At 43.2% G+C, this 27979-nt stretch overlaps 1 protein-coding gene across 3 annotated transcripts; it reads left to right on the forward strand.

Moving 5' to 3' along the window:
• The first annotated feature begins 39 nt into the window (after window positions 1-39).
• Window positions 40-27974, forward strand: LOC6606325. 3 transcript variants are annotated; one of them, XM_032723124.1, is made up of 10 exons: window positions 40-343; window positions 19868-20464; window positions 22296-22412; window positions 22475-22910; window positions 22972-23220; window positions 23298-23557; window positions 23622-23766; window positions 23865-24014; window positions 24077-24257; window positions 24315-27974. In XM_032723124.1, the coding sequence occupies exons 2-10, from the start codon at window positions 19881-19883 to the stop codon at window positions 26873-26875; spliced, it is 4683 nt and encodes a 1560-aa protein (XP_032579015.1). In that variant the 5' UTR covers window positions 40-343; window positions 19868-19880; the 3' UTR covers window positions 26876-27974. The 3 variants fall into 3 exon arrangements, with proteins under 3 accessions (XP_032579015.1, XP_002031130.2, XP_032579016.1); XM_002031094.2 differs by having other exon boundaries at window positions 24080-24257; XM_032723125.1 differs by lacking the exon at window positions 40-343 and adding an exon at window positions 15872-15887.
• The last annotated feature ends 5 nt before the right edge of the window (window positions 27975-27979 follow it).

The raw sequence follows: 27979 nt of genomic DNA on the forward strand, positions 1-27979 counted from the left end.
GGTTTGTTTCAGCTGTTGCCGCGCCAGTCTCATTGTGTTTTTGCATCGCGAGCGGTACGGTCGTCGATTCGGGTTCGAACTGGAATCGGAAATAGCGGTCTAGCGGGCCTCTCTGTGTGCTTTTGGAATAAGTTTGCTTGAAAAATGTGTAAAGAAAGCGGCGCCGCCGAGTGAGTGCGTGTGTGTGTTTTTATGTGTTTGCAAATACAAAAGTAAAACAGCCCCAAAGGCAACAACAAAGTGGCGGCGTTGGCGGCTACAGCGCAGTAGCAGCGGAGCAGCAGCAGTGCAGCAGCAGCGACGTCCAGTGCATTTTGGTGCAAACTAATTGTTGTTGTGAGAGGTACGCTATACTCGTATGTGTGCGGGTGGGTGCTAGTTGCAGGTGTGCGTGCGATTTGATTTGCATTTATGTTGGGGTTTTGTTTTGTCATCTTTTCATCAAGTATTATAAAATAAATAAATGAACTATGTGTGGAAGTTATTTAATATATATATAAATAAAATTCGGAATTATAATATGAGCATGAAAGCATAAGATAATTTGTAGGAAATCAACAAATTGTGAATATTAATTGAAACAAATAAACGTATAACTCACACCATACGGCAAAACCAAAGTAAAACAAAAATCATATTTAATAAACAGCATAGGGGACTGTTGTATAAGCATTTGTTTACATAGTGCAAAAGACCATAAATTGTGCAATTCCCCCAGCAGAGAATTGTTCTCTCTCTCTCTCTTTCTCGCCGTCGCTTGTGTTAATTGAAAAAAAAAATCAACAAACTTCCTGTTTTTTATGTGTCTCCCTCTCTTTTCCACACTTTTCATAACTGTTGCCGCAGACAACAAGGGTATTATTGTGGCAGTACCGCCCCGCCCCCTGCCTGTGCCTCCGCAGCCCTTTCTTCCGCCCACAAACTCTCTCTGAAAAGGGAAGCGAAATGTGAGAGTGTGTGTGTTGGCAAGAAAGTTTTGTATTTGCTTTTGTGATTTCTGCTTGCTGTTTGATATTTGCCAGAAGTGCGGGCGTTGAAGTTTTTAGTGCAACATTTCTCTGCTCCAGCGGGAGCTTTTATAATGTGTGTGTGCGCTATTATTAAAACCCCCAACGCTCACACACACACACAGCCGTGTGCATGGGGCAAAAAACTATGGCCGTGTGTATTTGTGCGAGGCGTTGGCGTTCTGACCAGCAGAAGAGGAAGATAGCGCAGCGGTAAAGGGTGAAAGGAAACGGAAAGAAACGGTGAAATGGGAGAGGGAAAGAGAGTGGGAAGGATACTAAATAAATATATCAGGGAATCAAACAAATAAGCGAGGGAAAGTAAAAAAATAGATAAAATGAAATAAATAGATGAAATGTTTAACTAAACCAAAATACGGTCGATTGTGTATTGCAAATTGTATGGGGATGTTATGTTTACTTTGAATTGATATTTAATATAACATGACTGGAAGGGTCTTTGTAATATTACCCACACCCTGTGAACTAATTATATTAACAGAATTTCGCTAAACACAGAAGCTTGTCGGTTTTGGGGTCAGTTCATAAATAAATCAAACAAATCGGTTTAAACGTAAAAGATAAACATTATGTTAATCAACAAACACCGCCCAAGGAATTCCTGTGCAAAGGGAATTTCGAGTGTTTACCTCTCGCCCACCTTGCTCACACCACCATCCCTTCCCTTTCCTCTCCGTCCCCTTTCACCCACTTGTGAGACATAAACGTCGCACATTTGCCGTTCCCCCACTCCCCCTTGACGGGGTATTGTAATAAAGCGTTTTACGATCTCCGGTGCCTGACGCACTTGTTGTTTTTATGACAGTTAAGCTATTTTGCGTATGACACGTTTGACAGATGCCAAGCGCCCAGTGCTGCTGTCAACGCCGCTGTCAAACGCAGCCCATCTCGCTCACTCCTTTTCCCAGCCTCTCCACCGCCCTTAACACCCACCACCCATATTTGGGTGGTGCCCCCTTTTTACATGGAGCCAAATAAATACTTTGATTTAGGACCAAGCGGGAAATATATTTGATTGAATTTCTTAAGAGCATATTATTGATCCGTTTCATAAACAGTTTAATACTAGATTTTCTGAAATTAAGGCTTTAATATTATTCTCTTTTGAAATTAGCCTCAATTAAGAAAACCCAAACTTTTGGATGCCAAAAATATTATTCCATGCTGTGGCCTGCTCGACCGACATACATATTGTGCCACCCTAACCCACACCCCTTCGGTGGCCGAAAAAGTTTGTGCATGTTTGTTTGCTGCGCAGGCATTTTAATTTCACCAGCCATTAAGTACACAAAGAGTGGGCGTGTGGAATGTTGGGGGCGCGGCGGGTCGGGTCGGACAGAGGAGCTGTCTTTTCGCAGCTACTTTTACGCATGTTTTCGCGCTAGGGCCCAGAAAGAAGTCGGCATGACATCAATTTTCTCGGCCAAATGTGGCGAACTGCGACAGCGGTAACAACAGCAACAATAAACTGGGCCGGGCCACGCCTACAAAAACCATAAGCTGCAAACATCAAATATCAACGGCAGCAGCAGCAACAGCTAAAACAACAACAAACAACTGCCGCTCGGCTTGTCGCATGTAATTGCTTGCCGCAAAGTAAATGACAATAGCGCAAGGCAAAAGACAGTGGGAACAAAGTGACACTGAATGAAATGCTGATATGCTATAATTAGTATCAAGAAATGATTGACGATGATGGGGATAAATTGATACCTGGGGATAAATTTGATAACCAATAATATAAGAATTGTCGCTCTTTAGCTAGGTTTCATCTTACATATATGTACTATCTTATCTAAGACAATCAAAATGAGTCTCTTCTGATGTTAACAATTTCTTTGGTGTTTTCAAGTATTACGTATACGTAATTTCTAATACTATGTTATTTATGACCTATTCAATAAATTACAATTAGTTTGTAATTTCATATTTTGTTTGATTTTAATTGTTGTTGTATTCTATTCAAGTTATCACTCAATAGTTTTAATAATAATATTTTTGTATGGGTTTTACTTCGATTCGTCCCACTGTACCGGCAAACAAGCTGAGGTCGGTGTAACTAAAAACCGCAAAAGCTTGTCACTCCCCCTTTCGCACATCGCCCCCGTCTTCCGCCCCCGCCACGCCCCTTGTGTCGCACTTCTATGCTGTCGAAGTAGTTGCTTCCGCTCTCGCGGTTTCGTCGCTCCCGCTTGAATAAATGTATGTACATGTGTGTGTGTGTATATAGAAGTATCTATCGCAGTTGTATCTTTTTGCTGTTGTATCTTTAGCCGCTGTTCTTTTTGTTGTTGGCCTGCGTACGTGGGCGGCAAAGGCATTAGAAAAAAATCAACGTCAAGCCCGAAGTTCCAATTCAAGCTTTGAAATATTTGCTGGATGACGTCGGCGGCCAATCTTTTGTTGTCGTCAATCAAAATTCGAAATTTCTTTGACGCATTCTGCGGATGCATGCACCTAGGCTTCGAATTTCGAATAAACAAATGCAAGAAACCCAAACACAAAAAAAAAAAAAAAGTAAACTGATAAGCCAGGCAAACATTTAAACACTAGCTGTCATTTGCGTATCGAATATCGTTTTTGTTTATTCTCGTCCCATTATTACTTGTATTTATTTGGCTCCTCTCTTTTTCGCTTTTTGGTCAAAGCTTTTGGCCATTTAATATTCATTTATTCAGCCATGTTTATTTATTTATTTGCGTGTCTCTCGGTCGGAGTGTTTGTGATTGTGTTTTCTACTTGTGTGTGGCTAAAAGACCGAAAAACGTACAAAAAAAAATAACGAAAAACGTGAAATCGCATGCTAGGAGCCATGGCCATGATTTTGAATTTCAGCGGGCCAGAGTCGCGACAAAGAAATCCGAAATAAAATCCAAATAAAATATAATCGTAAAAGGCACTTGGCATCCATTTGATACCCTTGTGGAGGGTCATCGATTACTTTGATTTGTCATTTCTGCACGTTCAATTTTCTGATCAATGTGGGGTTCCCAATATGGTTAATATCTTCTGAGTAAATCTTTCGATAACTTAAAATAGTCCATTTAAAGTCAATTAAATGCCATTTGTTGCATTTGTTTATTTTTATACTTTTTAAATATTTTATAATTAAAGGTTATTGTGAAACAAGTTTTTGGGGTAAGCTGTTACCCATAAAACCATAAATTTCTATTAAGTTTACAAGCTTCGTTGGCCTTTTCCTTCGGTTCACATTTAGAGAGGAGAACAATATTTTAGCTTAGAGAAATCCTGCACTACCAAAGCCATATTTCATTTGGAAAATCATAAATCTCCCAGAGTTTCTGTTGGTCGTAGCGTAAATCATTTAGTTTGTGCGCCAAGCAGGAATTAATTGAGATCTTTTAGACAACTTAAATAAAAATATATGCGTATGTACACGTTGGATTTAAAGGAATGTGCTTTATATCTGGCTTGACAAAGCAATTTAAATATTTTAAATCAACGACTGCCAGCATGTACTTTTATGGAAATTTTGTTTGGGAAAACAACGATGCCAATGGGAAAAATAACAAAGATAGAACTGCTTGCCACTCCCACCCATTCCCATCCCATATTCCCATTTTTACCATTTTCCCCACCCGTTTTTTCCCACCAGCGGGGCCAAAAGATTTTCGTAGCTCATAAATTCTTTTGTTTAACTCGATTTTCTTTGATTTCTTTAGCCGGGCACGTAGCGAACCAAGCGCGGGCAAAGAAAAAGTGAAAATTCAGTGGGAAAATTGTCGCTGTCTGTGGCCCACTGCGATTACAGCAGCAGCAAGAAAAGCAGCCTCAAAACTAATTAGTTGCGCTGCATTCAAACTGAGTTTTACTTTTTGCCCCAGACTGCAACTTGGATTGAGTAAGACTTTCATCTGATCCCCGTTGCCGCCCCTTTGTTCACCCAATTGTCCGATTTTCCACCACTTTTCCCCGCCACGGTTGTGCAACTTTGGGCTCAAACGAGATGGTAAGAGACAAATTCAGTTAACTGTTACACACAGTCACTGACTGACTTAATTCCCTACATTTTTACGATTGTACCATTGCACATTGGTAGAAAAGTGATCTGAAAATGAACTCATTTCCCACCCACTTCCCTCTTTGAATCGGAGGATACCTAAGTAATGCTGCATAATCAGGTTGATGTTACCGCCTGATTAAGTGCTCCAAACAGCGCAGATTGTTTTCGATGTTACGCCAGACTATTTATAAACGATCGGATTACACCTGATCATCGCTTGATAGCAACTGGGTCTGGAAAAGTTTGCTTAGTCAGCCTTAAGGCGCCGCCTGGCATTACTTATAATTCAATCTGTTAAGGGCATCAGTCAGGCATCGCATTCAGATTATGCCTCATCTGTGGAAACTAGTTTTCCTTAATTACCCACTCTAGGCCACTGATTATGTGTCCACCTAATTATTTGAAACATTAAAATGGCTTGATAACGCCAATGCGGCGAAGTGGTAGTAATATTTAATAATCAGCTAAATAATAAAAAAGAACTTTTTGCAAACTAGCGGCTTAATACTTATTAGACATATCATGTGATTATTGCAATTTATAAACTTAAGTTTCTATACCTTAGTTGAAAGTTGAAATATTAAAATATTTAAATATTTCTAATATGCACACCTATATTTATGTAGCACTTAATTTAGCCGCCCCATCTGTTGATCCCATCAAGCATCAGTATTCCCAATTCTTTGTCAGCCTCTTCATAAACCTATCATCAATGCGTGCAATCTATAAACCATCTGTTGATCCATTCACCCTAAATCTGTCGGCATTATCGTTTCCCCAACGACCTTGAACCACTGTGCATTCGAGACGACAGTTGTTGGCTTTAACTTTGGTCACTCTGGCTACTGCTGCTACTGTGGAACTGGTGTACTGTGGAACTGGTGTACTGTGTAACTGGTGCTGCTGTAATCGCTGCTAGAGCAATGGCATCTAGTCCGTCAGGCCGAATCAACGTCTTATTGGGATTACGCTGGTGCAATGCTTTTCGCCGGCGGAGCCGGAGTCGTGTAATAAAAAGTATCTGGGTATCGCAGATGTCTATCCCGCGTCGCTGCTGCTTTTGGGCATTAATGAATGAATGGAGACCGTCTTAAGTAAAGCCGACTTGGCCAACTGACAGTGGAGCGCAGCTGGGAAAAGGGGCGGTAAGCTGGGAGTTTTCCCTTCGCTTGATTATTCTCCTGCTGCGCTCCACTGCGCGTCAAATTTGCGCTCGACCCGGCCGCATCCCGCCTCCGACCATTTCTTGATAAATTTCCATAAAATAAGAATCAAGCGAGTGAAGAGCGTGTAGAAGTACAAAAAAATTGACAATGTTGAGAGGTTTTTCGGGAGAGAGTGTATATAAGTATATGCAAATCAAGTAATTTGTCTCTAAAGCATTTGTCTGGCTTCCGAAGAGCAAAAGATGCAGATTGGGCAGAAGCCCCAGACGAGCCAAAGATGAGGCAGCCACAACTTCCGGTGTCAGTTTAGTTTTTTTTTTCCCCCTTTTTTTTTTTTGGGTGCGTCTTCTGCTCAACTTTTAGTCTGGTTGTGTGTAGGGGGGAAAGATTTTATAAATAAATTACAAAACAAAAACGAGACACAAACGTCGCTGAAATAGTTGGGGAGAAGTCGTGGATAAACTAAAACTAAAAACAAGAGGAAAACATCGCCTTTGGCTTTGTTGGTGGGGCATGCAGGTGGAAGCTGCTATCGTTGTTAGCGTTTCGCAAAAGAGTTTTCATCATGGTCGATACTCTAGCGGATAATGGGTACTACCATATTCTAAGAAGATTGAACGGGAGAAAAATCAAATGGTCCGGAGCTTACTTTGCAAATTATAGCCTCAATTAGGGCACCAAAGTCCTTGTGCACTTAAATTCATTTCACATGGCCTGAAATAAGCGAATACTTAAAATTCAATTAAATTGAAATCATTAAAATTTTATTTTAAATGTAGTTTTAGGGTACATCTGCTTGCGATGGCTACCATAAATCTTTGGGTATTTTTATTGGAAATATTTGTCTGTATGTTCTCGCCTCGCTGTTCATTTCAAAGCCATTAACAAATGGCAAGAAGCAGCCAAATTATTATTATTTCTCTATAAAAATAGCTAAAATATGCTTAATTTAGTTGGCTCTGATGTGTGAGTGGTGGCGTATCCCACATAATTATTTTTGGTTAAGTAAGGCCAGAATTTAGCCGCGTGGTTGTCAAAACACCCACCATGACGCCAGTCCACAAAAAAAAATCGAAAAAAAAGACGAGGGCAGAGACAACGTCAGCAGAGGATGGGGCCAAAATATTGGGGAGTGGGGAAAACAAGACGAAATGGAAGCCAAAGAATTATGGTTGTATTTTCCTTATTTAATAAAGTATATTTATGTTTTAGTACAATTGTTTTTGGCCCGCATTATTGCTGTCTTGTGCGGCCATCACTCCTACACTATGAGAAATTCCCAGGGCTTTCGGGCTGGGCCGCAAATGCCCGGCACTGCGGTCCATAAAACCGCCCAAAAGCGTAAACCAAATTAGTTCATTTATATGTATGGAATACATGTCTCTCGGCCCGGAATCCCTCCCAAGTTGGTCAACTTTTATGGCATTGCGGCAATATACGATTATTATAATTCAGTTTCTTTTTTTCCTGGCTGGCCAAAAGGGTCAAGGCACTTGATTGGGGTTGGGCAATTTGGGTGGCATCCAGTGTCTGGTGTTCTTCAAGTGCTCGATGGTCCGGATTGAAATTCAGATATGAAGGTTGAGATATGCACTTGTGGGTGCTTGTGACAAGGATACGTTTTTGAGTTCTGTTTGTAGGAGGCGATATTCGGTTTGAGATAAATTTGTTTATACTCAATATTTGTTAAGAACTGTCGGCTTAAAAATGTCAAATTAATAAATTATTATGAACATATGTATGATTCAGTTTGTTCTTTAACATACATGTGTAAGGTTTACTAAGTTTTCTCTACGCTTTACTTAAATTTTGTTGGCTGCAACCTCAGGAAAGTCTTTCTTCATTATTGGGGTATAAAACGTAATATCTAATATCTAATACCGCGACCCATCCGCAGCAATATATTTTGGCCATTGCGAGCAGAGTAATGACCTGGGCCAACACAATAGATTCGAGTTTATTGCGCGCCTGGACAAATGTTGATAAGGGCCGAACTGTGACCGCGCCCCAACTCTCGGATTCTCTCATCCTCCGCCCACATAAATCAACAAGCATTTCCCAAACAGAATCAAGCAATAAGCGACCAGCTCAAACATTGATTTTTTTTTTATCACTCTGGTGGCTTTTGGGAACCGAGTCGCGACTTTCCGTTGCCAAACAGAACAGAAGAGAGTTTCACCTTAATTTCGTCTTGAACTTGTTTCTCCTCCATTTGCTTCACTTGTACAAGTAGTTCCTGTTGCCGGTTCTGTTTGCCGTATTTGTTATTTATTTGCCCAGCACTAAATGGAATTCCGTTGAAATCGGCTTGATCTTGATGTCTTGCTTTCGGGCGAAGTTTTTGTGTGTTGTACTGCCGCAGCGTTTCGTTTGCTCTTCAAGATCTCATTTTTCCAGTGGGATCGGTCGGCTATCGGTGGTGCTATATATTCTGAATGCTATATATGTATGACCCGCCACTCCGTCACTCACTCACTCACTCACTTAGTCATTCAGTCAGTTGTTACGTGGTCGTCAACGCAATGCCAACGCCTCTTCACTTCGCCAGTGAGCCCATCCCATCGCCTTTCCCTTTGGCTTCGTCTATTTGCGGGTCTTAGGGCCTTCTGAGGTCTTCAACTTGCCGACACTGCCTCGTTTTCGTTTTCGTTTTCGTAGACAAGTGATCTCGTTTTGGCCCGTATTTCCTAAGATTTCCAATGTGAAGATGGATGGCCAACGTGGGGAAGCTTATGAGTATGATCTTGATGGATTATGAAAGATCATTAAAACTCAATGAAGTAATGGTGTCATCAAAGGTAATACAGAAGAAAGGACTACAAATTCATGTTCTATAAATATAAACAATGGTAATTATTAAATATGCATTTTATCACGTATTAAAAGTGTCACATGTGCGCTTCTCTCAGTTTGGTTCTGGCATCTCCATAAAGAATTGAATGCTTATCTCGAAAATACCAAGAACCGATCTTTAAGCCCTTTTCAACGAAAACCTTCCACTAACCAGAATCTTTGTCTGAAATCGAATATCTTTTGGATGCTGTTTGGGCCCTTTTGCTTTGTGACAACTTTATTGAAATCAAAACCAATCTTTTATGATGGCTTTCGTGGCAGCATTAATCCGATGCTGCGCATACATTAATGCACATTTTACGTTATGTCCCATGGTAGTGCCTTCTTTACAACAATGTAATGTAATATAATTTATTTTTTTGTTATGACCATCCATGCTGTGAGAAGGGATTTTCAAATGGTTTGGCACGTGATGTGGCCAGATGTTGCCCTAGCCGAGAATATAAGTACGTACAACTTTGGCGCTCGAGAGCTTTGAAAGAAAATCGGGAGAGTGACGAACGAAAACATCGCATGGAATAAAATGTGTAATAAAATAGAAATAATATTTATAGCTGAGACGTCGATATGTCTAAAAATAAAGGGAACGTAGCCAGCCCAGAAACTGCCCCAACGGGGGCCCCTCCCCCTTCGGAGAACCGCCTCCCTTGTTTTTTAGCCATGTGCACGAGCTCCCATTCATGGAGGCAAGGCACCGTGACCTGCCTCAGTCCCCCTGCTTTTCCGCCTTTCCCCCCTTCATTTTCCATTTCCATGCCCCCTTCCCCTACGATGTAGACAAATCCACTTGGCAGAGCAGAACAGACCGGAGCCCATGAAAAAAAAAGGAGGAGAAAAGAGGGGAAGTTGGATGGACATTGATTTAAATCGATATTTTGCGGTTGAGCTCATTTGGCGTAAAATAAACTTGGCCCAAGTCAATAATCCCTTTGTTCACCCACTCTTTGCGGCATTTGGAAATGTATCCACCTCTACACTAATTTCCCCATCTTCGGCTTTTCACTTCACACTTGTTAACAAATTTTTCGTGTAAACAATGGGGGGTATCCACTGAATAGAATGGAATTGGAATTGCTCTGCCCGTATCATTGTTTATTGATTGCATGATTTGGTTTCCTCATTCTTGCTTTTAGAGGTGGTTGGGAAAAAAAGACCCATAAAGATTGTTCAATTCCTAAAATGTGCATCGTAAAATTTGATTGGTGGTTTTCTTTGAATTCAACAGATTCTCGGCCGGGCAAGTCTTCAAATTTAAAAGCTACTTTTGGGACTACTTTAATGGCTACATCGTTTACAAAAACGTTTCTTAAATATTTACTCAAATCAAATAGATATCTCATTGGCCAAGGACTCTCCATTCAATTTTATCTGATTGCTTTTTTTTTTCCAACGCTGATGAAACGTGACATTTCAAGCCGAACTCAAAGTGCTCCCTATCCATTCATTCATTCACTCATTTGATCAGGCTGTCATTCAATCGGTTTAATGGCGTTTTCTGTTTTGTTATCTGACGTTTCCTCGCTTCCTGCTCCCGCTTTTCCGTCCATCGAGCAGCTCCAACCGGAAGTCGTAATTAATGCGCGCCTCGGGGGCGTTTTCCGCTTCCGTGTCCTGCCACCAAAGAAGTCCTGCTACGTGCCTGTGTGTGCGTTTATTTATAGCAAGTGCACACGGTAGGACCTTTGCCGTGTCTCCGTGTGCCACCTGCATTCGAGTGGCCTACAAAGTGAGCAGTGCTGGGAATTAGAGGGGTCGGATCGGAGTCACCTGAGCCAAGCCCCGGCATGGCGAATCCTGGCCTAATGAATCCACGGACAGAGCGATGGAATTCCTCGATTGAACACGATTCGAGAATTTTTAATTTCAACTTTTTAAGTTCCAGGCATTTGAAGTCCTTTCAATTAGAAGCGCTCGAGGGCTAAATACCGAAATACTTTGAAATTAATGGGAAATGTCAATCTTACTTTGACTTACCTATTCATTATTTACTGCTCTGTAACCCATTTAATCTAACTAAAGCTTTTCTAATTGAAATAGTCTGCTCCTTGAAATCAATAGTTCGTGTTCCAAAAATATTTCTTAAACACAACTAACTTTTCTACGAAATATTATATAGAAATTTCTCAATTTACGCAGCTGTCCATCAGCGAATTCTTTGGACGTTCAGTAAAAATATTCATACCATTTTTCCCTCTCAAATTTCTTATGCTCAATTTTCCAATTAAGTATGACAAAACATGAATTTTGCACATTCCAGTTAATCTCATTTCAACGAAAATTGAATCGACCTTTCGGGCGCTTGGCCAACTTCCACAGATAAATCCCAAAAGCCCATAGACAATCTCCATCCTCTTTTATGTGTTTGTGCAAAAATATTTGCCAACTTCTGTCTGCCAACCAATACGCCAAGTTCTGCTCCAGAAGTTATGGCCAACTGACGCTTCTTTTTTCGTGGAGCTTGTCTAACATCTTTCTTATCTAACGTATTTTCGATTGCGGGGATAAGGCTGAGGTCAAATGCCTGCTTCTGTGATGGCCCGTAGCCCTTCTCTTGCCGCCTGAGTGGACAGGACATGCTCCGAACCCATATTGCCCCTATATGTATGCAAGAAATTGCCCTGCCTTGGGCTCTGCACACGCACACCTGGAACGCCCTACGATCCTGGCCAGCTTTTCCCATCTCCTTTTTGGCCTTGCGGTTAAACGGCTAATTCGCCAAGACACAAGCGGCAAACAAATTGACTGGGTGGACTTGGGTGGCGAAAGGGGGAGGCCACCTGAATGGCCATTTGCAAGGAGCCGAATCGAAATGACATTTCGGTTTAAGTGAAAAGGCAAAATAAAAAAAAGGAGAAGCCAATTTCAAAGCAGCCGAAGCGCGACCGGAAGCCAGGAAAAATAAAAGGTACAGTGGGACCTCGAAGAAAGAAACCTATTGAATCATGGCAGTTGTTATTATTATACGAGGCAAGGAATACAGTGTGTGAGCTAGAAACTAAATAAATAATATAATATTGCTATTACGCATAAATTATATATGTAGTTCACTTTAGACCAGTGAACACTTTAGCCATAGAAGCGGCAGTTAAAAAGGCATGGAGTCCGAGGAATTTCTGGAACTGAAGCACAAGACAGAGCAGAAAGCAGAAGTCGGAGCAGAGCCAGAGGCGAAAAACAAATGGCTAACAATTGACTTGGCCAATAAAGCATAAAGCCGTTAAATTCGAAAATCAATAACTCCCTGGCCGAACGTTTCCGCCAATTGTGTCCTACATCCGGTATCCATTTCCCTCTCCCTCTGCTTTTGTGTGTGTGTGGCAGCGAGACTGTGGCAAATGAAGGACGACAAATTGCCAAACGCGCCACGAACTTTAAACAATTTTGCAATTTGTTTCCATTATTTTAAGCTGCGCCAGTGCCTCGAAATGGGCGCCTGAAATCGCCACCCCCTGCCCCCCAGCAACCTGGCCCCTGTCTTCCGAGAATCTTCCCTTCATAATTGTGTCAAGGAGGTTCATTCGCAGTCATTAGCGATGGAGGGCGTGTGCTTGTTAAGTCCTCCCTGCTGTCCTACCTACATTCGCGCCTGCACTCGCTCATCGTCATCAGCGTGGGATGGCCTTGCCACCGGGTCAGCCCCAACCACCCAAACCCAACCCACCCGTGTGCTCTGTCATGTGTCATGTGAAACAGCTGTTAATGATACAAGTGTCTCAGCTATTTCGTAAAAAATTTACATTCCGCTCAGTGGCTCTGTGGCTCTGCCAGTGCCAAATGCGTAATGCCTCCTCCAAAGGCCATTTGTCCCAAATGATTACAAGATGTTTGGACGGGGAAGCATAATCCCTGGCTTTCCTCTGCTGTCGATTGGGTAACAGACCGAGAAATGGATACATAGATGCGGTAATTGGAAACGATTTGTGTGACAAAACAAATTGGTTTCTGCTCATTATTCAGAATCATTTGATTTATTCGCTTTATTAATAAGACAAGGGGACACTAGCATTCATTTGCTAGTTAACACAAGAACATTAAATTTAGCAAGCTTGAGAGCGAAACAAGATAATATTTATTCGTAAATTGTGTCGTGTGGTAAATTTGATATTATTTAATATGAAATATTATGTTAATTTCAATATGCGAAGTTGCCGAAGCGATAAACGTTATTCATTTGCATAATTTTATGCAGCTTTTAGTGTCCAGGATATTCGAAAATGTCACAGGTCGTCTGAGTATACTAAAGGTCACATAAATTCCAAATGGAAAATTATCTATAAATTTAATGGATTTATATCCCATTTATTCTACTTATTTGTTGATAAATTACCAAGATGATAATTGGCTTCGTAAATCGCAAGTAAATACGCAATTTTCATAAAATGTATAGATGGAAATAAGATCTAAAGCTTTTAAGGCAAATCATGAATGGAAATTTATCAGGTCGTATGCGCATTACTTGATCCAATTTAATTAAACATAAAGTCGTTGGTATTAAGTGGGATTTCAATAACCCACATTCCATGCCATTTTACCAGCAAAGTTTACCAAGTGGAAAATGTTGGAAAACTCTTTGCCCAAATTTTCGACAGCCACAAAAGTTGACGACATTTGCCTAACCAGATGCTGCCCGTCAGCCAAGACAATCTCCGGGCCAATTTGATAATCCCTCGGCGGGGCAGAAACAAGAACAACAACATTTTCGAGCTGTTAACACATACGAACCATGCCATTCCATACCATACCATACCACACCATCCCACCCACCAAAAACCAAAGCCACAAAAGCTTGCTTGCGTCAAGCGGAAAACTACGAAACTGAGACATCGCTTCAATAATCCAGACTTCATAGAGCTGCTTGTTTCGTGACTGCTGTTCGTTGGCATTGGAAAACACCAAGAGAAGTGCACTGAAATAAAATACTGGGCAGGATTATATATATTTAACTAGTTTTTATTTAGAATTTTAAACAGAAATGTGTTGCATACCATACCTTGAGTTAAGTTCATATAGAATCTATAATGAAATAGTTATATGAAGAGAATGAAGAGTCATAGTTAAATGACCTAAGACCTTGACTTAAGCCATAATATAACTAAATATCTTTAAATATATCTAGTAGATATATTCCCCTTGTGGCTTTTTTGACTGTCAAATAATTGCGTCTAATCGATTTCACTGTAGACACGTGCTGTTTTTGAAATCAAGCGGGATCCACATGCCCAAGATTGAGTGTGAGTGCGGCAATAAGTGAATGAATAAGTGAGTTGGACGGATTTGGGAGGAGGTGAGCCGAATGGGGGAGTGGAGAAGAGGTCGTGGCACTGCCTGATGAATATGTTGAAATCAATCAGGTTAGCCAAAAAGCAAGGCACGTTACCAGTACTTTCTTTCTTTCTTTCGCCGCCTTCCTCACGATTGGCCCATGATATGTGACTTGGATACGTGAAAATTGCACTTTATGCAGCCCCTCTCCTCCTCTCACTGCCTCTTTTACCCGAAAACGAGAAGACTTCACATCACGTTATGTCAGGTGAATACTTTCAGGTGTACAAGCTCCACGAGCTTCGCTGGGCTGTTGCATTTGACATTTCGCTGCTGTATTTATTAAAATTGAGGGGGGGAGGGGAAATGGGGAAAAAATTGTGAAAAGACAGCTCTGCCCGGCGGGCACTTAATAAACTCTCTCGTTTTCCTCACAACGAATTCCCTTTCTTCCCGTGAACTTGTTAAAAACTCATTATTTGGCCGTCGTAAGTCAACATCTTTCTTTCTGTCTTTCTTTCTTTTTTTACTTTTTTTTTGGGGGTATGTGTGTTCATGGTATATCAATTAAAAGTTTCGCCCTAAGTTGTAATCAGCCGAGTGAGTTTCTTGCCTCAAAATGTGTCTGTAATGTACTTTCGGTGTCTGCGTTTGTGTTGCCTACTTTTGGGCGTGCCCCAGTGATTCTGCTAATGAGTCGAGCTGGCCAAAAAGGATTCCCCTGCTACATTGTTCTCGCCTTGTTTTCCAATACATTTGATGTCGGCGCCATTGTGATATCCCAGCTCAAAGTGTGAAATTAGTCGGTTAATGACGGTACGAATTAGTTGGATTAAATGTTGCCCCAAGTGATGTTCATTCCCGTCTGGCTGAGGAGCTCTTACAGCTACAAAGCGATGCGAAATGCACATATTTTCTTTGAATATAGTGCTAAGTGGTGTTGCATGCACTAAGGTTTCCATTTGGCATTAAATATGCTGAAGCATGAGGAAATCAATTTGCTAATGTTTAATTTGTGTGCAAATTAAGTCTGAGCTCTATTAGAACATAAAACCTTTTCATTCATATTATGATTTGCAAGTATATCGAATGAAGTGGATAAACTGAGAGCTAGCTAGAAGACCCTCATTGCTGTGAAATCTCACGTCGAACATCAGCAAAGCTTGCATGCGTTGCACAGTCGGATTCCGCACTTAAAACTATCTAGATACTCGTACTCGCGCCTTATCAGAGCCACGTTGCCATGGTAGCATTGGTTGCTCCGGGTTGCCAAGTTTTATGAATGGATATGTTATCGCTGGCTGTCCAAAGCGAAAGCGTTTTCATGAATGTACCATGAGTGCCCCATCCCCAACCAAATCGAAAAAATAAAACAAATTGATATACCGCTGTTGCTTTTCTTTCATTTCATTTCATTTTGCCGTGTGTGCGTGACATTTCGAGAATCACGTTCAACCGCAACCGACGGCAGCGATATCCCGATATATTGATGCCTGGGTAGTTATGGGTGCCGTGTCTATATGGATGTGGATATGGATGTGGATATGGATATGGGTATGGATATGGCCACGCACACCATCGCATCGCATGTGCATTTATAACGATCTAACTAAATGGCTGGCACATGCTTATTCCTACGGGGAGCTCAGCTTGATGTTTTTTGTTTAAGGTTTTGCTTTAATTTTATCGATTCCCTGGCATGCTAACGAGTGCAAAGTAGTAGCATTATAAACAATTTAAAAACAGCAAATAAAGTATCTTAATTTCTATATTAAGAGTAACATTTTAGGTGAGAGCATTGAAAATTGTTATTTTATTTCGTAAATTAAAAAAAAAGACAGCATACACTGCAACAGAAAATCAAACACACTTATAGGCAATTTCCATTAAAATATTTAGCCGTACAAATATGAAATATGAAGTCACCCGTACGTATACGTATTATTTTTTAATATGCGCACGCCCATTTCTTTTTACTTTTACTTTGTGTTAAATGTAATTGAAATGAGCGACAGCGTCGGCAAAATAAATAACGTCGAGCAATTTTATTTCATTGTGCCGCCGTAATTTCTTTTCAATTAACAATAACGAAACGGAGCGAAATTGGTAAAAGCCGGAGTAGCAATGGCAAATGTGGGGAGGGGGGTGTAAAACTGGGCTGCTGTAAGAGCTGCAAATTGCTGGAGTCTTTAATGCGAATGCGAATGCGACTGCGAATAACAAATGCATTCACAAATTGTGTTTAATTTCTTCACAAAGGAGAATTTCCTTCGTCGCAGGGGAAATTGCAATAACAATCCACCTTTCATTTAAGCCCTCGGAATTGGGACAATTTGCAGAGCTTAACTTTTTTTCCATCGTTTGTTTGTTATTATTTTTTTTATTTGTAACTGTTGGTCAACATTGTCGTTCTTGATGCTGCTCGCTTTTTGTTATCGCCCATCATCAGACTCTTGCTGTCTTTTCATTTATTTCTTTTCACTGCTCCCCCACAATTTCCGCACTGACATTTTACAACTGTCCACGGCACGAACACTTGCGGACAAAATAATAGCAATCAAGATGTTATCCGCAGATTCGTGCAATTATCTGGGGAATTACATCTGTAAGTGGATATTTTTGACGTTTTCGTATCGCAAAGTTTGCGCGAAATGCTTGTTAAAGCTTTGTGTTTTTGGTTTGAGTTTTGCTTATTGTTTTCATAACTAATCGTTTTGATCAAGTAATTGAGTTTACTTTCGTTTTATTTTTTGAAACATTTTTTTGCATAAATCCGAGTGATACAAAGATGAAAGCTTAGTACAAAAAAGGTTATAGACAAGTTATTTAATTCCTACTTCATTACTTGTAAATGTAGTTTACAGTAGTGACACCTATCGTATTGCCCGCCAGTGTATGTGCTATGTGTGGTTTCCATTTACTGATCTCTGTCATTGCCCCGACGTCATCCATCGCACATAGATACTCACACTCGCAGCGCCACGTGCATAAACATTTCTCAGCTGCCTTTTCTCTCTGTTGACACAAATCATTCGCTGGAAGTGTCGCTCCCGTTTCCATTGGCCCCTCTTCCTGTCCCGGCCCCCAACTGCCCCAACTACCCCGCAGCCCCTTCCTGATAGCCATTCTTTCTTGACAACTTTTGTGTTTGGTCTTGGTGTCCAAATGCATGGGCGGCATGAGCTGGAACCGCTTTCGTATTTCGTATCGGTTACACTTGGATGGGATGTGGAAAGCTTCTGACGATAGCGAAAATGTTTGCTCGGCTAAGAGTTCTGGGTGCTCTGCACATGCTAACTGAAATTCTTACCCATTTCGATGGGTCGAGAAGGAAGGGGAATGTGTGATCTTTTCGAAATTGATTTTTGTTTGTCAAAAGCAGTCGTGAAATTCCATGGGAACTTAAACGTATTTAAGAGATATTAATTTCACTATAAGACAAGTTTATAATAATATATTCTGTAAATATTTAATATACAACGAAATATTTAATCCTTTTCGTTCAACTGCTGGGCAAGTTTGTGTCTCGAGCCAAATCAACATTCCATAGTCGAGCATTCCTAACCCAGAAAAGAAAAACGATGGAGAACAACTTTATGAACATTTTTGCACTTGTCTATTTGGTTCACTCCCAAACAAAGAAAATATGTAATTCAAAACATTGTTCAAGTGTTCCAGTTTTTAGTGTTCGAGTGTGTGTTTATAAAACTTCTGCGCCACATAGGAAGATAGCCAGAATGGAGAAAAGCACACATAAGAAGCAGAAGTCGCAGGAGGAACTTGACCATGTCGCTAGTCGCTAGCCGTTGTTTGCCAAGCCGTTAATGGCACTGTAAAAAATTGGCAGTAATCAAATAATAGTTTGAAAATATTAATATAGTTAGAGAAAGTTCACTTCTACTTCTTTTAATATTTGTTTCAAAAAGTATTATAGAATTTGTTAGCTTAGCAGTTAACTTCAACTTAAAAAAGTTATTAATTAGAGCAACTAGTTATATGTAAATCCCCTTTCCTGCAGTGCAGAGCCCATTCCTTTTGTCTCTCCCTGTCATTATCACGGTGCAAGTTGATGAGCTGTCCCCCGGCTGCTCCTTTTCCACATCCATCGTGGATTCAGCTAGACACCACCAAGCTCGACTCTGCTCGCCTAATGGATGTCTCTTTGTTTGGCTGGGATCTGTCGTATCTGGTTTTTTGAAGTCGCATCTATCCGAACGCCACTCCAGTTCTCCGGTTCTGCGGACTCCTTTTCCGTTTCGCCCCGTTTCCGCCAGCCAAGCCATGCCAAGCCATCGAGTGAAATTGCGCAAGCAAACAAACACATCCATTTTTCCAAGCGTCCTCTTGTTGTTTGGACTCAGCCAACTAGCCGCACTATCGGCCATTGGCACTCACCCACACAGACGCACATGCATACACAGATATATAGATAGATAGATACTTTTGGCAGACGTATCTATGTTTTATCCCTGCACTGCCACAACTTCCTCAACTTCCACACTCCCGCCTTCCGGTGCGGAATAAATTTGAAAAAATCTTTTTGCCAGCCATTTACTGAACCATGTCAGAGCCAAAAGCCGAAATGCTGTCGTTGGTGGCGTTGAAATCTAAACATTATGCAAATGCTCTTTGATATTATTGAGGAGTTCGCCCAGTGTAAACAATGTGGGCGGGACTGATCAATTCGGTCGGTGGCGATGTTCGAATGGGTTTGTCCAAAACGAATTTGTTTCAGTTTCTTTAACATGTTGTTTTTACTCAGTGTGTATGGTGGAAAGTAAATGGATTTACTTGTAAATTGAATAAATATTGTGGCAGCAGATTACACGGCTTTAAGCCAACTGCAATGTCATAATAGCTTCGATATAAATCTACTACTGTTTCCATCATTAATAATAAAAGTTCAGTATGCCTGCTTTTCTCTCGAATTCATTTGTTTTCCATTTTCCATTTCCTTATCGCTGTGATCCTTCACCCAAGAGCTGCATTTCGCAAACCATGCCAACTATTTGATCCCATTTCGAAACCAGTTCCTCCTCAGCCATGGCCAATCCATTTTTGCACCATTGCCAAATAAAGGAGCAAAACATATGCAAAAAGAGAGACAACGAAAACAAACAGTAAAAGCAAATTGAAAATTGTGTCATAACACTAAAAACGAGTTGGCCTAAAACCTGAACCTATCCCACCAATCCCGATGATCATGACGACCATGCTGCTGATGATGGTGATCATGATGGTGACGGTGACCATGGTAATGGGGAAGTCTGTTATGGAGGACCTGTTTTGTTTTGTTTTTTGTGTCCAGCACCGAACAGAAAAGGCAATGCCATCGGCCTGTCTTCAGACTGTTAGCTGGATGTTGAATTATGGAGGAGCCTGTTTGCGAACTAAGTGGGTCGGTCGACTTGGTCGTGGAGTGGGGAGTGGTGGAATGGAATGGAATGTGATTTGTGGATCGAACAATGTGTGAAAATGGACCAACAACAACTTGACTTATGTGCCTTCCCGATTCTGCTCTTCTCTCTTTGCAGCGAATGTGTTTCAATGATGTTACTGCCTTCGGGGCGTTCGAATAGTGATGTCTATCCGCTACAAAATGCCGCAAACACAACAGCAACATCGACCGGAGGAGCAACATCAGCTGGTGGCGCGGGTGGAGCAGGCGGAGTTGGAGGCGTCTGCGGAGGCGTAGGAGCAACATCCAAGCCCAAGCCCTTGCTACTGACACGAACATCATCGCCTCAATTGACAACGCTGCCGACAACAAATGGCTCTGTTGTCCATGCCACGCCCACCCGCTCCAACGGATGTCCGCTGCCCCAATCCTCCGGAATCCCAGTGACAATGGCAACAACAGCCACGGCAATGGCTACAGCAACACCAGCCACAACTGGATGTACGGTAGCGGAGGGTACAGCATCGGCGGAGCTGAGCACTGGACTAGCAAATGGAACTAACTGCGGCACCGGGATCTATGGGCCACTTTTGGGTCAAAGTCATGGGGGCGTCATCGCTGGCATGGCCGAAAATTGGCCAGAAATCGATGGACACTTGGAGGCCATACAGGAAAAGCTCAAGCCCGGCTGGAGTGTTCATGTGGGCAAGGAGGGCAGGCTCTACTATTGCAAGTGAGTATTGCAAGAAATATAGCTAGCAATAGAAATAAATATATATAAAAACGGAACTAAGATTTAAAGGCTTAATGTCTTAGTTTTAATAACTGAACTTAAAAATAATTATTTTTGCACTGCAACATTTATTATTTGCGGCAAACTTTCGTTCGTGGTTTTTTCAAAAACCACTCTAATAACCTCGCCACTTTTTTTTTTGCCTTCGCCACGCACAAAAAGGAATATTTAACAAAGCAGAAAGTCGGACATTTATTTAGCCATTAGCATGGGCAAAGTTTCAGCATTTCAATGCTGGCCCACTGTCGAACTGGAAAACTCACCGGATGACAGACTGCCTGACTGACTGACTGACGGAAGGACGCCAGGACTTGGGTCCTTGGCTAGATGGCTTGGACGCTGAATGGGCGACTGAATGCTGGGCTCTCTGTTGCACATAAATTGATTATGCACGAAATTCTATTAAATAATTTTACACTTTGTTGCACATCAAACTGAAAGCGCACAAAATGCCATAACCGAGTGGAAAGCAAACGGGGCAGGGAGCAGCAGTAGAGGCGGCACATGGCACATGGATGCGGGACTGGGTGACTGCCACTGGGGCGATAGACTGAATGAGTGAACATGGCCGTTTGGATTCCATGTTGGGTGCCCATACCCATGGCCAAACCCATTCCCCCGCCGCCGCCAATCCTCCGCCCGCCGAGAGTGTGCAAAAGTGCAAAACTAATTATCACAATTGTGTGCAGTCAGGAAATGAAGAAAGACAGCAACGGAAGCCACCAAGGTGGTGGCTGATGTGGGTCGCAATTGGATTTAGCTGGTGCTCTGGCTCGAGGGTTCGGGATCTGCACGGGATGCCACAGTCGAGCTTCGATAAAGTTCAATTTTCAGTAGTTTATAAATAAAGCCACTTTTAAAGACTTTAAATATCAAACAATAAATAAATTGAAGAGCATTTCAAATTTAAATTCTAATGGTTCACTTGCTCGAAGCTCTACTGTAGTGGCTTTTAAACGGGCTGTGGACTGAGGCTAGGTTTAGTTTTAGCTCTGCGGCCCGATTATGGGTTGCTGTTTATTGCAAAGTCGAGCAAATAACCCAATTAGCTCTGATTAATGTCAATTGGAATGCATTTCTAGCTCACCCACAGGGCCGAACAGATATCTGCTGTTGTGATGGGCGTGGCCACGAAGGGCTTTCCCGGAGGTTGTGGGATGGGGCTGCTTGTTGGCCAACAGATGACCGCAGGTTCAGGGTCAACGTGGGAGGCGGGTCAAGTGCAAGTGGGCGAGCTATTGCATGATTTATAAATAGAGAAGATAAATAGAACGGTCAAGTATGGGATACAAGCAGGAGCTATTCAATTGGGGTAACAAAAAAGTAGCTAAGTGTTTATTATACCTAAACATCCATCAAAAAGTTTGAAGCTTAAACGGCAGGTTTGAATTCAGGCAATATATCAGGTTTATTATCAGTAATTAAAGATTAAACAAATTTATGGATTCTATTTTTTTGATTATCTGCTAACAAAATAAGCAAATACAGATAAAAGATACTTTTCCGCTGTATTTATCGACAGATTTCAGCTGACTGAGCTATGCTAACAGTGTTTACCGACGCATTCTTATAGAAAAGTCAATATTTGGTCAGCTCTTTTATATTTCCCATATTGAATTACTAATGTCTCATATTGAGGAATGCGAAATGATAGCAATTGCAATTTATTGCATAATCACTGACGTAGGGGTAATTGACTTACTCATGACTGTGAAAAAGGTCTAAGCCCGAATATAATTGTTTTAAATATTTATTTAAAATTTTTCTTCAGTCACATGACACAATCAGCGGGTTGGCTGCCAGCTTGCGAGGATTGGAGCAAACACGAGGAGCTCTCGTATGGCTGGGAGCGTGCCATAGACTCCAAGGGTCGTTCCTATTACATAAAGTGAGTATTCCAACCTAATATCATTATATATCATATATCATATCATATGTCATCCTAAATAGCCACCTGAATAAAACGACCACCTACGAGGCACCCGAGTGCATACGCTGGGATGAGCATCCTCCGGAGCCGCGACAGGTTCAACTCCAGCGGAATGCCAGCCTGGGTTTTGGATTCGTGGCCGGCAGTGAACGACCCGTAATCGTGCGATTTGTGACGGAGGGTGGTCCTAGCATCGGAAAACTGCAGCCGGGCGATCAGATCCTGGCGGTGAATGGCGAGGATGTGAAGGATGCGCCGCGCGATCATGTCATCCAGCTGGTGCGAGCCTGTGAGTCGCAAGTTAATCTCCTGGTGTGCCAACCCATGGCGCACTGCGTCCTGCCTGGCAGAAAATCCACACTTCTTTCAGCGGGCAAGCGAGCCAAGCTGAGATCGCGTCCTAGTCGAGTTCGATTCGCCGAGAGTGTCTGCGTCAACGGAGCTCCACTGTTTCCAGTAAGTAATATATTAAGCTCACTTTTCACATTGATTTTAATTTGTCTTCTTCCTATTTCAGCCGTCGGCCTTCTCCCTTGGTGACATCTGCGTACCCCCGATGGCCAATGTGCTGAAGGTGTTCCTCGAAAACGGGCAGACCAAGTCCTTCAAGTACGATGCCACCACCACGGTGCAGGACGTGGTCAGCTCGCTGCTGGACAAGCTGTGCCTGTGCTGTGGCGAGCTCTTCAGCCTGGTGCTGGAGCACGTGAAGAGCCTCAAGCGCAACAAGCTGACCCTCCTGGATCCGCAGGAATCGCTGGCCAGAGTGAGGATAACTTAATATACCTTTGCTCAAGTCGAAATTGCATTTATTTTTGAATTTCCGCTTATTTTCTTAACTAGATTGCTGCGCGTCCGGGAGCGCACAAATTGAGGTGCCTATTCCGCATCACCTTCGTGCCCATCTCGGCCGCGGAACTGGCGCAGCGGGATCTGCATGCACTGGACTATCTGTACTTGCAGTGCTGCAACGACGTCAACCAGGAGAGATTCGCCCCAGAGCTGCAGCCGGAATTGGCCCTGCGCTTGGCCGCCCTCCACATGCACCAGCACGCTCTGGCCAACAACTTTGCGCCCGCCAAGCTCACCGTCAAACTAGTCGAGTAGGTTGAGCCGAATCCTTGAGACACCGCCTTTTTATAAATACAACATTCACACTTCTTTCAGACGCGAGTTCGGACTGGAGCGCTTTGTGCCAGTGAGTTTGTTCGAGGGCATGAAGCGGAAGGAACTGCGCCGGCTGATTTCTCACTTCCTCAAGCTCAACGCGGAGATGACTGGCTGCTCCAGCAAGGTTCTCACACAGCTGCAGGTGAGCAAAAGGCACTTAAAGTAGCTTTAGACATACAAAATTGAAAAAGATAGAAATCAGAATATCAAATCAGAACTAAAATCCCTCATCGTTTGCAGGCCAAACTCCATTATCTAGATATAATCGCTAGCTTACCAAGCTATGGAGCCAAATGTTTCAGCACAAACCAAAGAGAGGGCGTCGAACGCGTCCTGCTGGTGAGTCCACGCTTTGGACTCAGCCAGATATCCAGTGCCCGCAATTCGGTGGTAAGTCTATCTCGATTCTGTTGATGGTAGATAACTTCTATAACTTATTGCCCCATTCCAAGCAGCCCCAGCCTATTTCCGCCATCGAGGACTTCACCCATGTGGTGGTGAATCGCGAGGACGATGTCACCTGCAGCGTATCCATATTCATGCTCGGAGATCGAGCTGTAAAGTTCATAATGGAGGATCGAGATGGCTGCGAGTTTAGCCTTGTCCTAGGCGGCTACTACCGACTGCTGACAGGTGGGGCATTAAATGATCTATGTTTGCAATGCCAATATTATATCTTTTCTATTTCAGGTAATGTGTTAAATATTCTGCGAGAACGGGAACCGAACGACGAGGACAATGCGCCGGGCTTCCTATCCCAGCATACAGTGCTCCCAGCGGGATGGAGCTACCTGCTCCCCTTCCACACTCGAGCGCACAGCGTTAACTTCCTGATGGCGCCACCCTACCATCCGCTAGTCCAAAGGGGTCAGCTACAGCAGCAGTCCTCCATTCAAGCGCCTTCCTCACTGCCCTACGTCATGGATCTGGATTTGCACAGCGTGATGGCCACCGAGCTGCTGGAGGAGGCAGCCAAGGATTCGGGACTGAGTGACAGCAGTGGCAGCAACTATTGCGAAGGACGCAGCCATTTGGGCAGCCATCAACTGGAGGCTAAGAACGAGCAGGTTCTGAGGAGGGTTCAGGAACTGCAGCATCTAGTTCAGACCTCAGAGCAATATCTGAGTGAACAGGAGCAGGGCGGCGGCGGTGGAGGCGTGGCCATGCTGGAATTCGATTCGGATTGCGATAGCCTCAACAGCAGTAAGGTTTCATCGACGGAAGGGTCGCAGGGTGGAACGATTCTGGGACCTGGCGCTATCATTCCGTCAGGACATCCTTTGAAACATAGCGATTCCCTGACGCTATTGGCGGAGACCATTAACCACGAGTTGAGTGGTATAACCCAGGGACTGAACGCCATACCCGAGTCCGCTCCAGTCTCCACATCTGCTCCTGCGACTCCAGCTACGCCCAAGCGAAAGCCAAGTCTGTGCAGCACTTCCAGCCCGAGACCGCAAAGGAAACTGAATGGTTTTAGCCAGCTATTGAGTGACTTGCAAGCCCTGGGCACCGATTTCTCCCAGAGCGAAAGTGATTCGGAATCTGTGGCCTCACCGGCGCAATCTCCTACAACCCGAAGACCGCAGATGATGCTGCTTCAGGCATCGGGATCTTCCACTGGATCCGGAGCACCAGCCAAACAGCAACTCTCGCAAAGGAGCAGCTTTGGCTTGCACAGTCCCGATGGCACCCATTTCGGTGCCGAAACAAAGGACTACAATCTAAGGGAGTATTTGCAGCAACTAAAGGAGATTAGCAATGCGGCATCGGCGGACACAGATGTTGCTGCCCGTCAGCTCTCCGAGATTTATGGATTTGAAGTGAGGGAAGATACATTCATTGAAACCGATACGGATCTCATAGATCTGCGTGCCATTCCGCCACCTCAAACACCCGATGAGTTGGATTCCCTGTCGCTGATGAATGCAGCTCCCCCGAAGGGATTCGAAGGCAAGGCTGAGGAGCTGGACAGTTTCCTGCAGCAGATAATGGTGGCCCCACCCACGCAGAAAGCGACACCCGCCAAGGAACTGACGCCCGAGGAGATAATGTCTTTCATCATACCACCACCGCCTAATTTGGAGCAACAGCAGGTGGTTGCACCGGTGGAAACCGAGTGCCTGTATAGCAATTCTGTTCAGGCAAAGAGGGAGTTCTTCCAATCGGTTGCCAATGGCAACAATGGAACTGGTAGTCACTCACCCCACGTTATTGAGTATGCCACTGTGGAGCGGAAGAGCAAGTTCAGCTGTTGTCCCACCAGCAAAAAGGAGGAGCAGCCAGGTCAGGAGGAACTGCAACCACCGCCGAGAACACCCACTACAGAGCAACTTTCACCGCCGCCGGCGAGACCACCGAAAAGTGCCGAGCTCCTGCAGCGCTATTCGCCCAAAAAACAGGTGCGCATAGCCGCAAGTCCAGTGATGCAGCCGCAGGAGCGGCGGGAACTCTGTCCGCCACAACTGCCGCCGAGAGGAAGTCCCACGCTGGATGGGAGCCAGAGCAGTCCCACAAACGCGGTGAGTGGTCCCAAGAAACCCCCGTTGCCGCCCATCGCCTGTCGCCCGCGTCCTTCGAACGGAGTGAATTCTCCGAACTCCTCATCACCCGGATCAGCACCACCTGCCCACTACTCACCACCCATTCCGGCCACCGTTCGTCTGCCCCACTTGAACCAAGCCAACGGAACACTTGCCCTGCTCCCTAAGAAACCGCAGCAGCTGCACGGCGAGAAGTTGTTCATTAAAAACGGTCACCTAATCGATGGCGAGGCGCTGTTGGCCAAAACAGATGTGGCCATGGCCGGCCTGCTAATTAAGTTGGACCAGGTGGCCGCCCAGTGTTCGGTGGCTCAGGCGGCGGGAGGAGGAACCTCCATCGACGAGGAGAAGTTCCAGCGTGCTAGGAACGAGCTCACCGAACAAACCTTGGCCCTGGTCACGGCTAGCAAATTCCTGGTGGCCTCCATGTCGGACATGACATTGATTACGCTGCCAGAACATCTGACTTCCTGCCTGACAGCCATTCGAAGGATAACTGAGCTGGCCCAGGATATGACCAGGCACACTTCGGCTCCGTTGCAAACCAGGAACATAGTGCTCAAAGTACACGATGTGGCGAGTAGTTTCAGGGAGCTGGTAGGCGTGGAGATCGGACCCATTGGCGCAGGACAATTGGCGCTGCAGGCCGAGTGTCTGGCCAATGTCCTGGCTACTCTGCTGCGATCCCTGCGAGTATTCTCTCCATAACCCAGAGAGATCGATGGCAGCGCAAATGGAGAGACAATCGAATGCGACGACAGAAGTGAAAGTGGAAGTGAAACCCGAAATAGCAATTTATCCAGTCCCGACATATCGCACGCTCGTCTGTCTATGTGTAAAACTCCTTACACCACCTACGTCTAGATGTGCATGAAGCCCCAAAAACATATGCACGCACTTATTAATCCAAAAATACATCGACTCTCGAAACTAATTTACAGGTAAAGGGCCGCGTCAGAGAATCGATGGTCTGATGGCTCTTTAGGCTTAGCCAGGCTTTATCCTCCCCTGCGACTAATATCGAAACTGGAATGTGGCAGCTCATAGGAGGGGATCTTAGTCGATGCGGTAGTGTGTTTAAAGAGCTTAGGGATATATTTTGCTGAAATACATATCGCAACTATTATGTGGACTCACAGATGAATGGCAAAGAATATTTCAAAGGGATAGAGCCTAAATATCTGTAACATATCTTAGACTTGAAAACTTTCGAAAGAATATTAAATTTGGTTATAGTTTTCAAATTAGCATGGAACGTACAACACTACATATCTACAAATGTGTGAGTTGTTCGGTTTTTTGCCACTTGCAATATTCTTTTTTTCATTTTTCGCAATTGCCATATCGTGTTATATATCCCTAAACTTTAATCGTGCCACCACATCTCTAGGACCTTCTAAAAAATATTTCTAAATAAAAACGATAAATTATCATAAAAACACTCTCTTAACTTAACGCATGCAACTAACTCGAATTTCTCTCTAATCTCCTAAAACAAACATATATTTTTAACTATATTTATATCACTCTCGAATCGTTAGAACTGCTCTGTATACCAAGTCCCTTAAGAAAAGAACTCAACCAATTCCTCAGCCCAAAAGAGGAAACCCATTTAATGAAACACCATGACTTGATTATCTAGACCAATTTATATGAGAAACTTACGGAAATATGTTTATTAAATTATGCTATTAGTATATTTTCTTATGTACATAATTTACACACATACCTAATACCATATACATATATACAAGTACTATACATATAAATACTATAATAAAATTGACCAAACAATAATCAAAATTTTAACTT

The sequence above is a fragment of the Drosophila sechellia genome, chromosome 3R (genome assembly GCF_004382195.2).
Source record: "Drosophila sechellia strain sech25 chromosome 3R, ASM438219v1, whole genome shotgun sequence".
NCBI classification, from domain to species: Eukaryota; Metazoa; Arthropoda; class Insecta; order Diptera; family Drosophilidae; genus Drosophila; species Drosophila sechellia.

Bases quoted from the DNA above. Each gene is read 5' to 3' on its own strand.
- LOC6606325 (XM_032723124.1), top strand. From the start codon at position 19,881: ATGATGTTACTGCCTTCGGGGCGTTCGAATAGTGATGTCTATCCGCTA. The intron at 20,465-22,295 runs GTGAGTATTGCA...ATTTTTCTTCAG, and splicing joins GGCAGGCTCTACTATTGCAA to TCACATGACACAATCAGCGG. The intron at 23,558-23,621 runs GTAGGTTGAGCC...CACTTCTTTCAG, and splicing joins CTCACCGTCAAACTAGTCGA to ACGCGAGTTCGGACTGGAGC.